The sequence below is a fragment of the Coturnix japonica genome, chromosome 5 (assembly GCF_054131305.1).
Source record: "Coturnix japonica strain WE chromosome 5, WE-NBRP24, whole genome shotgun sequence".
In the NCBI taxonomy this organism is placed as follows: Eukaryota; Metazoa; Chordata; class Aves; order Galliformes; family Phasianidae; genus Coturnix; species Coturnix japonica.
In genome coordinates, this window is record NC_140667.1 from 25,442,571 (window position 1) to 25,455,686 (window position 13,116).

Genomic DNA, 13,116 nt, shown 5'->3' on the forward strand with positions numbered 1-13,116 from the left:
ATTCACTCTAAGTTCCTGGACAAGCAGGACAGGAAGCTTTCATACCACTCTCTGCTACAAAAAACCAAACAACTGATATGAGTAAATTGAAATTTATACTGCACTACCTTTTAAAATATCAACACATTCCATTTTTGCTAAAGGATGCACAAATAATTAATGTCTAGTGGGAAATGGGCTAAGCTAAACTGAGCTTTGAGACAAAAAAATCAAATAAACATCTCAATGATACCTTTAGTTCTAGGAGCTGACTCAACTGGACTATGATCTAATGGAAACAGTTTTGCTGTAACTTTACCCGTGTAATTTTCTTCATTACCCAAATCTATATCCAACTGACAGATTTTTATAAGATTCTATTTGTCTTAATAGCACTGGACTAACAGCACTTTCACCAAAGAATGAAGAAAAATGACTTTGTCACCATCTACATCTGCTATTATGCAAACACGAACACCACACTGAACAGTGGCACTCTATTATGCTGAAATGGATTCAAAACTAAACAATAAAGACATTTGTGCATTTTAAGGCACTAACTGAATTTTTCAGTAGTGAGCAAGAGCTTCTTTCAATAATCATATGGCCCTTTAGTACCACTGTCATGCTGTAAAAGCACTAGAAAAAATAAATTCCCAATTGGAACATTGCATTAGCAATGCGCACTTGCAAAGTCACATGCGCTTGCTAATCTCTGCAGCCTTCTATTTCACAGTGAGTCATAAGAATTCCCTTTAGCTGCCGAGAAGCAGCAAGATAAAATGAGTAAGGAACTTCATTCATGGATTACGGGATTTTAGTGTGACATTAACTAAACAATCCAATTCATTTAAAAAACAGACCGTACAAAGGTTTTAAAGGACATTCACAAGCAGTTCTGAAAAAGCTGAGTCCCTGCAGAACCATCCTCCCATCACACTAAAAACAAAAACAGCCCTACCATCACATTTATTAAACCCTTCGGTTAAAACGAGTATCACATGTTAAAATAACACCCTAAGTACTTTCAAAGCACAAGATCTCACATTAGGTAATTGAATGCTACAGCATAACCTTTTGGTTTGTTTTTTAAACAAACGTTTCATGAGCACCCATTCCTTAGGAACAAATTATGACTGTGCTATAAGCACTCCTATGACATTACAATTAAAAGAAGAAAGGAAAACTCACCGGTTCTGTTCCTTCCTTTGTTTGATTAGTTGAATAAGCTCTTTGTCAAGGTATTCTTCTTCTGCCTCCTCTTTCTCTTCCGCTTTATCATGGGCATCAACATTGTCTTTGTGTAGCTGGCTGGAGATGTGCTTGGCATATGCTGACAAGCCCACCAGCGTCACCCTGCATACCTGGCACTGGTGGTTGCTGTCCCTAGGAAGAGAGGCAGAGGGTGGGCTTTTGGCTCTGCCAACAGGCATGGTGGATTATTTCTGGTTATACTTTGTTTCCTCTGAATATGCTTGCCTTTAGCCAATGGCTTGTGTTGAAGGCTACTAGGTTTTGCTCGATATGTTTGTTACTTGAATTCTCTGTTTTTTCTTTCATTCAATGTTTTTTTGGTGGTAAGTTTTCAAAAGATTTTTTTCCAACAATCAAGAGGTAGAAGACTTGAGAATAGAGCTGCGTTAAACCGGAAGAGAAATTCGTCTTGAATTGTTGTACTCAAAATCTATTCAGAGGAAACATAGTGAGCGAGGAGGCAGAATGGAAGGCTTACAGAGCTAGCAGGAGCTGCTCTGAAGCCCTTCCATGGTGCCAGCTGCACTAGGGAAGCCTGGTGACAGCTTCTACATTTAATCTTTGCCTTGAGCCTTCCCCCAGTGAAATTTAGAAAAGGGAGGAGGCAGTACATGGATACAGCCAATCCTACTACAGCACAGCCTAAACTGGGACAGCTGAGACTGCTGCCTGGAATCTAAAGACTCCACAGCACAGCAAGCAACAGGAGGGTGTCTTTAGTTCACTGTACTTTATTTGGTTCAAATGTGCATGAGGTCTGCTTTCCACTTTAGAGGACATATCTTAAAAAATACAGTAATTATTTCAGCTGGAGGAAGTTGACAGCTGTGGCAGACATATGGTTTCACTCATGTTTCAGTGAATACTGGACTAAGGTTACAAATTTTTTTTAATTAAAAAAAATAATCTAAAAATACCTTATTTGTTCTCCTAACAAATCTAACAGAAACCAGGAATTTTAACATAACCTAAACAAAATTTGTTCACCACTAAAAAAGAAAAAAGGACAAAAAACATGAGTAAGTACAGTCCATTGAAAACCATTCAGATGGAACAAGGTAGGACTCACTGTCTGCCTCCACAGCGTTTCCTACTACTTTGCCATTTAATTAACACAAGCAAATCTACCTCACTGCATGGCACACTTGAGAAGCCTCATAACAATAGCACTGTTTTACCAGCACAGTTCCTAACTGTGGTCAAGAAACTGGGATCCATAAAGGAGAAGGTCAAACATGAATCCTCAGTTTTTAGGGAAAAAAAAAAGTAAATTGAGAAACAGATTGCAAGATGCATCTTCACTCAAAAATCTAAGCCAGCATCCTTAAGCGGAGTGCTTCATGAGCATCAGCAGCAAACTACTAAAAATCAATGTTTTATTTTCCCTAGAAATTTGTTTTTCTTCCTAACGTAGTTGAGAAATCTAATCAGTGAAGTCATCCAAGCACAGTCACAGAGGGTTAAGCAGACTAACTCAAAAATTACACTGTTCATATTTCATTTCAGATTAAATATTTGGGTACATTTCATTTATGAAAGAGGTACCTTACGAATACAGTCTGTTTTCTGGAGAAGGGTGTACTTCTTTCTGCTGACTTCACACTTGCTAACAAGCAGTCAAAGCGTAAATTCTATACATAAACTCATTCTGTCTTACTAACCCCACATACAATCGGTGAATTCTAATAATGGATCAGCTCTTCACACATATAAATGGACCACCTTAAGACAAACTGTACATAGAAGCATCTTGCTGAAAAACATGCTCTGTCTCTATAACATCATTTGCATGACAAGGACTCAACAAGAAACACACCTCATGGGTACTATCACATCTTAGTGAACACTCTGAATCCTTTATAAGACCCACATTTGTATTCTCACATAGAACTTCTCAGTACTTTAATAAAGAGGTAAAAAACAGTTTGAAACAAACAGGAAAAGAGTATTCCCATAATGACAGCATCCATGGGCTTTATTTTCTGTAAGTGATTTCAGATGCCAGACTACGTCTCATACAAAAGTACTGTTTTTGTAATTGAAAATGAAATAAAGTCTGCTTAAGCTTTCTACTTGACATCCAATTCCCATAACATATCACAGGGAATAAAGGCTTCGATTAAAAGAGCCTGAAGAAGTTCAAGAAAGGTGTTCCGGCCCTTGAGATACCAAATTAAAAGAAAAGCATGAACCAATATGTGCATCTCATTTATCTCCTCTGTCTAAACTTCCAGCTGGATGTTAAATCTGAAGGTAGCAAATATTAATATAATACTATTTTAATGGTATCATCTTCTGTCACACAATTCAAACTCACTTATTAGGCTGTCACTTGCATTTCGCATTTTCAACTTAAAGCACATCTTGCTTCACAATGCTTTCTTCACAAAACTCCTAAAAGACTCCTAACTGAAATGGAAGGAAGGAGGACAACCACAGGGAAGAGAACAAGGCTTTTACTGAACAGTAAAAACTCAAGTCCATAAATTCTTTTTGAGAACAAATATTTTCCATGCATTCTTCTAAAATAAGCAATTAACATTACCATATATTACTACTGTGGAAAAAATAATACCGATTAAAGTAAGTTTAATTTCAGTCTTAAGGAAATAGGAAGCTGAGAATTGTCAGATCACTGACAGGTTACTGTGAACTTCTATAATATTTGATTTCTAAAAATTTGTGTTACCTACAAAAGACTAAGAAGGCAAGAAATTAGATGCTAAAATACATTAAATTATAAGCTCATCACTTTTCTGTCCTTGTAGCCACTCTAATCTCAGAATTACTACCAGAAGAAGGTCTAGAATAGAAATGCTCTACAAGTAAGCTGACCAGAAGCCCTAAATAAACTTCTAGTGCTGAGGGCATTCTGGTTTCTGAGCAACCGCTTCCCAGCTGTTCAGTAACAGAACAAATTCTTTTCACTCTCAGCAGACAGATATCAAATACTACGACGTGCTCAATCGCAGGCACGTTTTCAGAACGTTCTTAGCTGACAAGGCCAGTTGTGCGAGGCACAGTAGAGATGAAAGCAGGATGACCTGGGGTTTTCATTATTTATTTCTAAATAACTAGCAGAAGTTACGGGGAAAAAAAAGAAACACACAAAAAAACAGAAGTCTAGGCAGAGGATGACAACAGCAGCAAAATAAATAAATAAGTAAATAATAAAGCAGTGTAAAGTGAGGATTTGTTGGGTTTTTTTTCCATTTGTTTTCTATCTTAAATCCAAAGCAGTTTTTATTTGAAGAGCTGCCAGAAACTGCTTTCATACATTTTCTCAATGTGACATGATAAAAATTGAAGCTTCCATATAGATGGAAGCAGAAATTGGCCAACAGAGGTTATTTACTGACAGTTACTATGCCGTTCAAGGTAAGCAATATCTTTTTATTTATATAGCATGAAATTTATAAAGTAGTAGGCACAATGGAGCTCAAATCCTAGTTGCAGTCTTGGTGTATCAAAGACAACACAACTGGAACTCTCTGCCAACTATAGAACAGGTTAGAAGTGTGATGACTTGCAATGCATTCACCATCCTACAAGGACTTCTTTTTTAAATTTTATTGTAATTGCTATTTGCAGACACAAGTGGGCATGCGCATATACCAAAGAATTTCCAGAAGACTTCTATTAAAAGCGGCCGCAATAAGACAGATCAATAAGATGGGAAAAAGTGTTTCACCAGAGAAAAGATGTCAGAAGGATCAGCACAACAGAAAAGTGTTAGAAAGGAAGTGAAGAAAATTGCTCACCCAACATCAGATGATAAAAGGTTCACAGGGGAAAGCTCCACCAAGGAGGGATCTCCAGGAAGAGATCATTCCTTGGAGGCAGTCAGCCCTTCAATGAGGTATAAGAGAGGTGCAGCCATGCTCCAACCTGAGAACTAATGCAAACAGAAGCTGGCTACCATTTATCTTCCTTGAATGTAAGATAGATGTCCTAACAAAACTGACCTCCCACACTCAGGAGTTGAAAGAAAATAACTTCTTAGTCCTTTAGAAGTTGTTTAACAAAGATATGCAATTTTCATATGAAGTTTGTGGTGCGAGATGACTATAAACAAGGCAAGTATTTAAGTGTAAACCATCTGATATCTCTGCCTACCTCAAAGAGCACACAAAATTAAAGGAACTTGCATGTGCACTCTGATTGCATCCGGTTTCCATATTATAAAGATGGTATTTGAATACCCCCTGCCTCCTTCCGCTTTCCACAGATTATAATTAAAGCCATGGAAACCATCATCCACCCTGGTTAGCTCCCACAACCAAACAACCGGACCAGAGAGGCGGAGGACAAGACTGACACTCAAGCACAGGTGCAGTCCTACGTCTAAGATGTCAGATTTCCCACAGAGGTTGAAAATTTAGTAACTGAAGACATATAAAGTTTATTTCAAAAGGGAAAAAAATGGTGTTTGTAATTCTATCAAAGGCAGAATTCCACTGCTTCCAGGAAACCAAACAGAAAGCAGCCAAGAACTAAGAAACATTGTTTTTATATTTTATCTTCCATTTTATTTTTTCACATCATTTGTGACAGTTAACAAGCCTCCTGAGTTTTATGTATTCGGATAACACGGCCATTGCCAACTTGATCACAAACCATCCCTCAAATAAATTGTGCAATTCAGCTTGTTTGAGGAATAGTACATTAGTTGTTCTTGAGCATAACTGCACAGAGAGGCAAGATTCACTATGGTTCTCATACCTTCCTTTCAGGTTTTCAAGTTCTCTGTGATGAAGCATGCTCCTCATGTGTTCTTCCATCTCCTTCAACAGAGAGAAGGAAAAGTAGAATTGGTCATAAAATGAAAGAAAGCTATTCCAAAGATTTCACATTCCTTTTTTTTTTTTTTTTTCTGCTTTTGAGCAGAAATATTTTTTAATCTTCAAAGAACAGACACTAATCGTTATCCTCCCCAGTCCTTGAATACACATCTCCAAAGGGAAAGCAACATCTTGAACCCTCGTGAGTTGTGTGAATTATTACACTGGCATTTGCACAAATACCTTGCAGCATGTATAAAGGCAAAAATATTACAATTTAAAAAAACAAACTCTTTCAGTGCAGGCTTTGCATGACAAAAAAGATGTGCACCAACTGGAAACATTAATGAAAATTAATGCTGTGCTGTGTGATTTCACATTCCTATAGAAACAAGACAGAAATCCAAAAGGGAAAAAAAAAAGTCTTAGCACAGTTTATAGCTGAATGGGTTTTGAGCATTTCACCCTATTATTTTTACACAGCCATATCAAAAAATACTCTGAAATCCTCGATATTTTTTGGTAGTTAGAATCAAGGATATTGCAGAGCTCATATAAAGAAAGATGCTCTAAAACACATGTAAATATACTATTTGGTTTGTGACAGATCTAGATCAATATGCTCCTGATACAAGAAAAATGTTCTCAGAGTTCGTGCAGTTTTAAAATGGGAGTACTTCTCATAGATATTTAATATTAGTACCTACTGATGTTAGGTGTAAACTAAGTAGGAATTATTTACCTTTTTTGAGCTGTATACAAGGTGACACAATATGCATTTCCATTCTCGCACCATGCTTACTACTCCAGTTAAATCTTATCCCATACCTGCAAATAAATTAAGAACAAACATTCAGGATGTTTTTCATCATTAATCCATTTTGGTACGGAAAGTAAAAATAATTTACCATTCATGATAACGGCTGTATTGAGCTCCTTAAAGAGCTCTCTCATGCAGTTTTGAATAGTCCTCTAAAAAGCAGTCAATAAAAAATAGCTTTCCCTTTCTTTTTTCCCTTGTCCTCCAAGATACAGCACTTATTCTGCCAAGACTCATAGAAGTGCTCTCATCGACTCAAATAAGATTAACAAAAACCTGAAGCTGTTGTGCAGTCCATTTCAAGCCCCAATTGTTCACCATCCACCTTCAGTTTCTGGGACGCTGCACCATGACAATCTGGTACTTAGCGAAGCTGTGAGCGCAGCTCAGCAGGTCTTGTACTTACATTGAGTCCAGTCTGCACAGAGTTAAAGCAGCTCTGACATTCAATGCAACAGAAGAAGAAACACCATATCTGTCTACTTCCAAAATGTTGATTTTGGAGAAGTATTTCCCTTCCCCTGGATTTGTACATACACTTAGTTAAGGCACACATCCAGCATAAAGGGAATGCAATCAAGTTAATCTTTAGGCAAACAAAGCAGTTTCCTCTCTAAATAAATTCATTACCATATCAAAACAAACCTGTTTAAAACACAACAGCAGATTCAATCACCTTATATTACTTATCCAGCCGTTGCAGGTTGCCATTCATGAAATCTCAGTGTTATCTAAATACACATTCTCTGGTTTTACCACATTGGCATCTGATGTGCTGAAATCATTATTAACAGCTATTTATTTTCACAAAGCATCCATAACAGTACAAGATCATTCAGAACTTTCCATCAGACCAGGCCACATAGAGCAAGCATGTAACGCATGAACGTACTCCTGGAAAGCAAAGGATGCTGATTCTTGTTCCAATTTCAGATAGCTTCCTTTTGCTTTTTTTTTTTTTTTTTCATGCAAAAGGAAGCTACCTACTTCCCCGGTATTCTTCACTAACACTTCATCATGATTTAGTCACACACGCTTAGAATCTTGCTTAAGATTACTCAAGTACCCATGGAATTCATTCTGCACAAGAGAAAAATAGCACCACGACACCTAAACCAGGACAAACAGGTCACTGAATCATGGTCACTTGCTGACACCAGTTTGCACACAACATCAAAAAGCTATCTATCACAAGGAGACCTAACATAACACCTGTTTTGACTAATTAAAATGTATAGTAACTATACACGATTACAGGAAGAGTTTTAGGCTAACTGCCCAATCAACAGGGAAATTCTTATGATAGAGTACTAAAAATACAAATAGAATTAAAATGCTATTGGACGTCGCCATGAAAAGTGAAGCTTTCCCCTCCACAGAGTGAAGCTCTTGGAAGCAAGGACTCAGAATTAGTTTGATTTTGTAGATGTCATAAAATACAGTGGCCACTAGAGCACAAATCCGCATTCTATTTTCAGATCACTATTTGACTTAGCACATGCATGGAGATGAACCACTTCCCTTCATGCTTGTCTTTCGCACAAATTCTGCTAGAAAACTAAAGGCTCACTTCAGTGAAGAACTTTAATTTCTCTGTAAAAACTCACATCAATTACTTAAATAACAACCCAACATTATGAATACCAAGCTTTCCTCTCCTTTACTATCTAACACTAACAAGAACCAGACAGTGCTTGAGCCATGTACTCAGCAATGGCATTTGCCCTCATCTTACACCAACCAATCTGCTCAATCATAATACCTGCATACAGAGAGAGGAATTACCACTCATGGGTCACTAAGAGGAAAATGAGCTAGCATAAAAATGAACATAATAAAACAGCTAGTAAAGATAAGGTTTTACGCTATCATGTAAAAGAAGCGTATGTCAACAGCAGAATGTAAAGCCTTTAAGGCAAATGAGGTGTTATGCTAACTTCCTATTTCCAGGGAATATTATCAATCAGTAGGGGATTTTGTTGTTGTTGTTTTTTTTTTAAAGGAAAGGGATACATTTTACTACAGTAAAGTAAATGGAATTTGCCCAGAGTCTGCACCTGCCCAGACCCTAGAAACAGCATCCAGATTTAATTAACTTCAGCACGTCTGTCAGGGCTTGTGGAGAATGCTTCTCGCAAGTATAAATAGCCTACAAAGAAAAGAGGGCATTAGGCTACTTCCTGCTACAGCATCCATTTGTCTACAGTTATTCGTCCTCACCGGATAACATATATTAAAAATGTATGTCAAGGCTAAATCCACTGCAGATCAGTGGTTGAGCAGTGACTAAATAAAGCCATGAGCCATAGAGCAGGGCGGGCAGACCAGCATGCCAGCTGCCCAGAACTCAGCAGGAGCGCTAGGGCCCATCTAACAGCCTCTCAACACCCCGTATAAAGCAGTGGATACTCTGCACATGACAAAAATCAAAGCCTAGTTCTAATGTTCAGCACATTAGAGCACTCTGCAGCAAAACATACCTCAGCCCATCAGAGGGACGTTGGCCTACTGCCTCAGAGACACCTCTCCCACAGCAACCGGTTGCACAAACCTGGTTGAGCAACATGAGAAGAACATGAGAGCTGCCACAGACACAGGTAAAGGACAGGAGTGACAGGACAGAAAGATGCAGCTCACCACAAAGCCCTTTCATGTAACCTTTTGTCGGTTAATAGGAGGAAGAGGTGGGCAGGAGATGCTTCTGCCCTGGAGGAAGCCTCTGGACCCAGGAGAGAGAGGAAGGGAAGTGCATCTCAGGCCATGGAAGGCACCTAAATAACCACTGTTAGGTTAGGCCAAACAATGAACTATTCCACCACTGAGCCAGAAGGAGATGCAAGTTACTGCATGGATCAAAGTCTGCTAAGTTCCTGCTCAAGGCAATGAAGCTACCTTTGCTAACTACCCTAAAAGACATCTCCAGGAACCATTTGTATGCTGTCCCATGAGTAACACTGGATTTTTATAATACATGGGGAAGGTACACTGAAGATAAGGAGACTGTAGACACACACCTTACACAAACAGACCAGCACATGCACAGGAACACCTGGCAGGAACAAGAGCCTTCATTAAAGACTAGTTTTTATTTCAAGCAAGGCTACAAATAGGTCACAGACCAGAATAATACACACACCTTAAGTCAGAATCAAACTGTCTTTCTGATTTCCTATAAGAAATGCTAACAGTTCCTTAATAACCAAACCAAGCTTTCCTTGCTGTAGACTGAGATAATAACACCTCACCACTATCTTACCCATCATGAGCTTTTTATACACCGGCAGATACAGTGATATGCACTAATATAAATGGAAAGCTGTTAAGCATCACTGTTGTATGCTGTCATTTCAGACACACACTGTGTAACTCCCTACAAAGTCCATGTACTACGTACTTAGACAACGTGAAAAAGATCTGTCCAGTGGAGAGCACACTGGAAAGTATTTAGTCACTGGGCTTTTTCTATTAATACACCCACCACAAAGTATTTAGAATCATGGGAAAGTGATTTGAGATACTCAAACCACGGTATTTGGGTCACTCGATAGAAGGTAGAGCTTTGGTGCCAAGCAAATTCAAGTCAAGGATCCTAAAGATTAGGCTTGTAAGAATCAATAATCAGACAACAGAAAAAACAGGCTGCTATCTGAATTATCGCACCTGTGTAACACGGGCATTCCATCCCAGTGCAGAATAATTGCAGCTCCATTAATTCGGAACCAAAACAGAAAACAGTCTAAGACTGGATGAGAAAAATCCATTACCCAGCAAAACAGAAATGCTTTTTTAAAAAAAAATATGTATTACATAATAAGTGTTTTTGTAACTTATTACATTCTCTTGTTTTCAAATCATCAGCATGAATCATGTAACATCTCAAAACTTAGGACACCATCTGGTGGCCCAGTACACAAAAGACAACTGTCAGATGTTAACAATAATTTTATCAATCTAAATTTGACTCAAGATATCTTACAAACTTTAAAAGATGAAGTGGAAAAATCAATAGGGAAAAAAATGCATTCATTTTATCTAGGCATCTGAGTACTCCCGTAGCGAATCTAGATAGGTATTCATATTATAGTAATTGTGGTTATTCTTTGTACTGTACAGATATCAGAGCTCCGCCAAGGAGGGATCTCCAGAAAGAAATCCTTCCCCAGTGAGGTCAGCCCTTCAGTGAGGTCTAAGAGAGGTGCAGCCAGGCTCCACCGCTTCTGGTCACACAGCTGAATTGCCTTCACCTGTGCTCCCAAGGCTCACCACGTCCTTTCCCCAGGTGCTCCATCAGTGTGCTTCAGGCCGTGGATCAGCAGTTCCCATGCATTAGGTCATAGCGATTCAACTAACAAACTAACACAGTCTGACCAAAAGCAACTATTCACTTGAAATGAGAGAGGAACAACAGAGCATCTATTCAAAAAAACTTCACACAGAAATCAGTCAATGCTGGAACACACACGGTGATGCAAACGCAGTTGCCTTTTACTGACAGTTCTGCTGAAGCCAAGCAAAAGGTTAAAAAAAAAACTTACACTTGTGTTTAACAAATGTAGCAGTCTACTTTCAGGTTAGGACTGAACTTGTTTTCTAAGGTCAAGTTACAAAGCCAAACTTCATCAGCCATGGAATACCCATAACAAATGCTGCAATCCTAATGGGGAGGTACTCTCCTTAACAAAGTTTTTGGAAGGCTTAAGCCTTTTCAGGCTAGGATCTATCAGCTCAGCAAAACTTAATAAAGCAATCGAGGCTTGACTGAAAGAAGCAGCAAGTGAGAGATGGCCACGAACAACCAGCAGAGATCTGGAGAAGCCCCAGGAGATGAAAGCAAAGTCCACCAAACCTCAGCCTTGCTGTCGCAGGCGACTTCTCAATACCCAGCTGTGGCACCAAGCCTCTTCAGAGCTGCGCTTCAGGCAGAAGGGATGGAGGAAGATACAGCATCGCCGTGGTCCATTCCATCAAGCCACTGCTACCAAAAACAGAATGATAAAGAAACCGTATTCGCAAAGAATACAGAACAACTGAAGAAATGGAGTGTGGTCAAAGCCACTTCTAGCCAACACGAACCATGTCCTCCTCCATCGCCCTATGAAGAGCTGCTTCCGGAACCACACACGGTCATTCTCACTGTCCGTTATCGGGCATCCATCACCGAACCTATTCACACTCACCAGGAAGAATTTTGGCTTCACAACAGGCCGGGCAGTAACTGAGCGACTCCGAGCGCAGAGCCGCAGCCCAGCCGTGCAGGAAAGCTCCGCATGTCCGCACACACAGCCGGACCCGCCCGTCTGTAGCACGGAGCCGCTCTGGCAAAGCCCCGTTAACGGCACCGCAACGCGGGACGCTCGGCACGCGCGGCTCCCGCTCCCCAGGCCCGCCGCCCCTCGGCCCCCTCGGCCCCACCGGGTCAACCCCCGCCGGGGACACGAGCTCCCGCCCGGTACTCACACGTGGCGGCCAGGGCAGGGGGCGGACCGCCCATCCCCGCCGGCCCCGAGCCCGCCCGCGGTGCAACGGACACAGCGCCAGCGCCGACCGGACCACACCGAGAGTCGGGGGGCACGGGGAGGCGGGGCGGCCGCCGCGGTGCATGCTGGGAAATACAGTCCCGGCGCTGAGTGGAGGAAAGCGGCGCCATCTTGACGCGTGCGCAAACTGACGGTGCGCCGCCATGTTGGGTGTACTGCGGAAGTGAGCTGCGTATTGGGAAGTGTTTCCCGTCAGAAGGAACGGTGGGGCACAGGCACAGGGCTGCATAAGGATAAGGTGGCGTTACTGAACCTGGAGGTCTTCGGAGAAGATAAATGGTAGATGTAGCACTGAGGGACGTGGCTTAGAGGGCACGATGGGGTTGGGCTGGGTAATCTTAGTAATCTAATCTTTTCCAGCCTTAATGATTTCTATGCTTTGTTCATAGGGTTCTTTATATTACAGCTCGTTGAACATTAGTAGTATGGTAATATTTGTATTAAAGTTTTCATTTATTTCAAGATGTTATTTTGGAGGAATGGGAGAAATCATTAATTAGCTTGTTGTTTTTAAAATGCAGTCTTATGCTGAATGCTACTATAACACAACTTTTATTTCTGGGTGCAGACTGTAATTGCATCTCAACAAGCATTTTTATAGGCCTTCTGATCACCTGCAATTGGTTTAAATTCAGAGATCTGCAGGACAGGAAGTTCTTAAGGCTTTGGAGTGCTTCAGAAAGCATGGCATATTCATATACTGTGACTTGTTTTACATGGAAGTACTTTCTCCCCATGGAGCCAA

At 40.3% G+C, this 13,116-nt stretch overlaps 2 protein-coding genes across 14 annotated transcripts in view; one reads left to right on the forward strand and one right to left on the reverse strand.

Moving 5' to 3' along the window:
* Positions 1 to 12,414, reverse strand: part of ZNF106 (zinc finger protein 106) — a 33,677-nt gene extending 21,263 nt beyond the window's left edge. For 2 of the 11 annotated variants that reach the window (XM_015864323.3, XM_015864313.3), the window contains exons 1-5: positions 12,292 to 12,414; positions 11,681 to 11,809; positions 6,757 to 6,842; positions 5,956 to 6,017; positions 1,171 to 1,365 (exon numbers count right to left, since the gene is read on the reverse strand). In XM_015864323.3, coding sequence (XP_015719809.2) covers positions 1,171 to 1,365; positions 5,956 to 6,017; positions 6,757 to 6,810 — 311 coding nt within the window. In that variant the 5' untranslated portion in view covers positions 6,811 to 6,842; positions 11,681 to 11,809; positions 12,292 to 12,414. Of the gene's footprint in view, positions 1 to 1,170; positions 1,366 to 5,955; positions 6,018 to 6,756; positions 6,843 to 7,110; positions 7,289 to 9,314; positions 9,386 to 11,680; positions 11,810 to 12,291 lie in introns of those variants that run through there. The other 9 variants (XM_085548874.1, XM_085548872.1, XM_085548871.1 and 6 more) reach the window with 9 other exon arrangements.
* Positions 12,415 to 12,523: 109 nt separating this feature from the next.
* The window catches only part of SNAP23 (synaptosome associated protein 23), a 32,127-nt gene continuing 31,534 nt past the window's right edge, over positions 12,524 to 13,116 (forward strand). For 2 of the 3 annotated variants that reach the window (XR_014946589.1, XM_085548879.1), the window contains exon 1: positions 12,524 to 12,650. The gene's annotated coding sequence lies outside the window, so the exon portion shown is untranslated. The remainder of the gene's footprint in view (positions 12,651 to 13,116) is intronic. The other variant, XM_085548880.1, reaches the window with a different exon arrangement.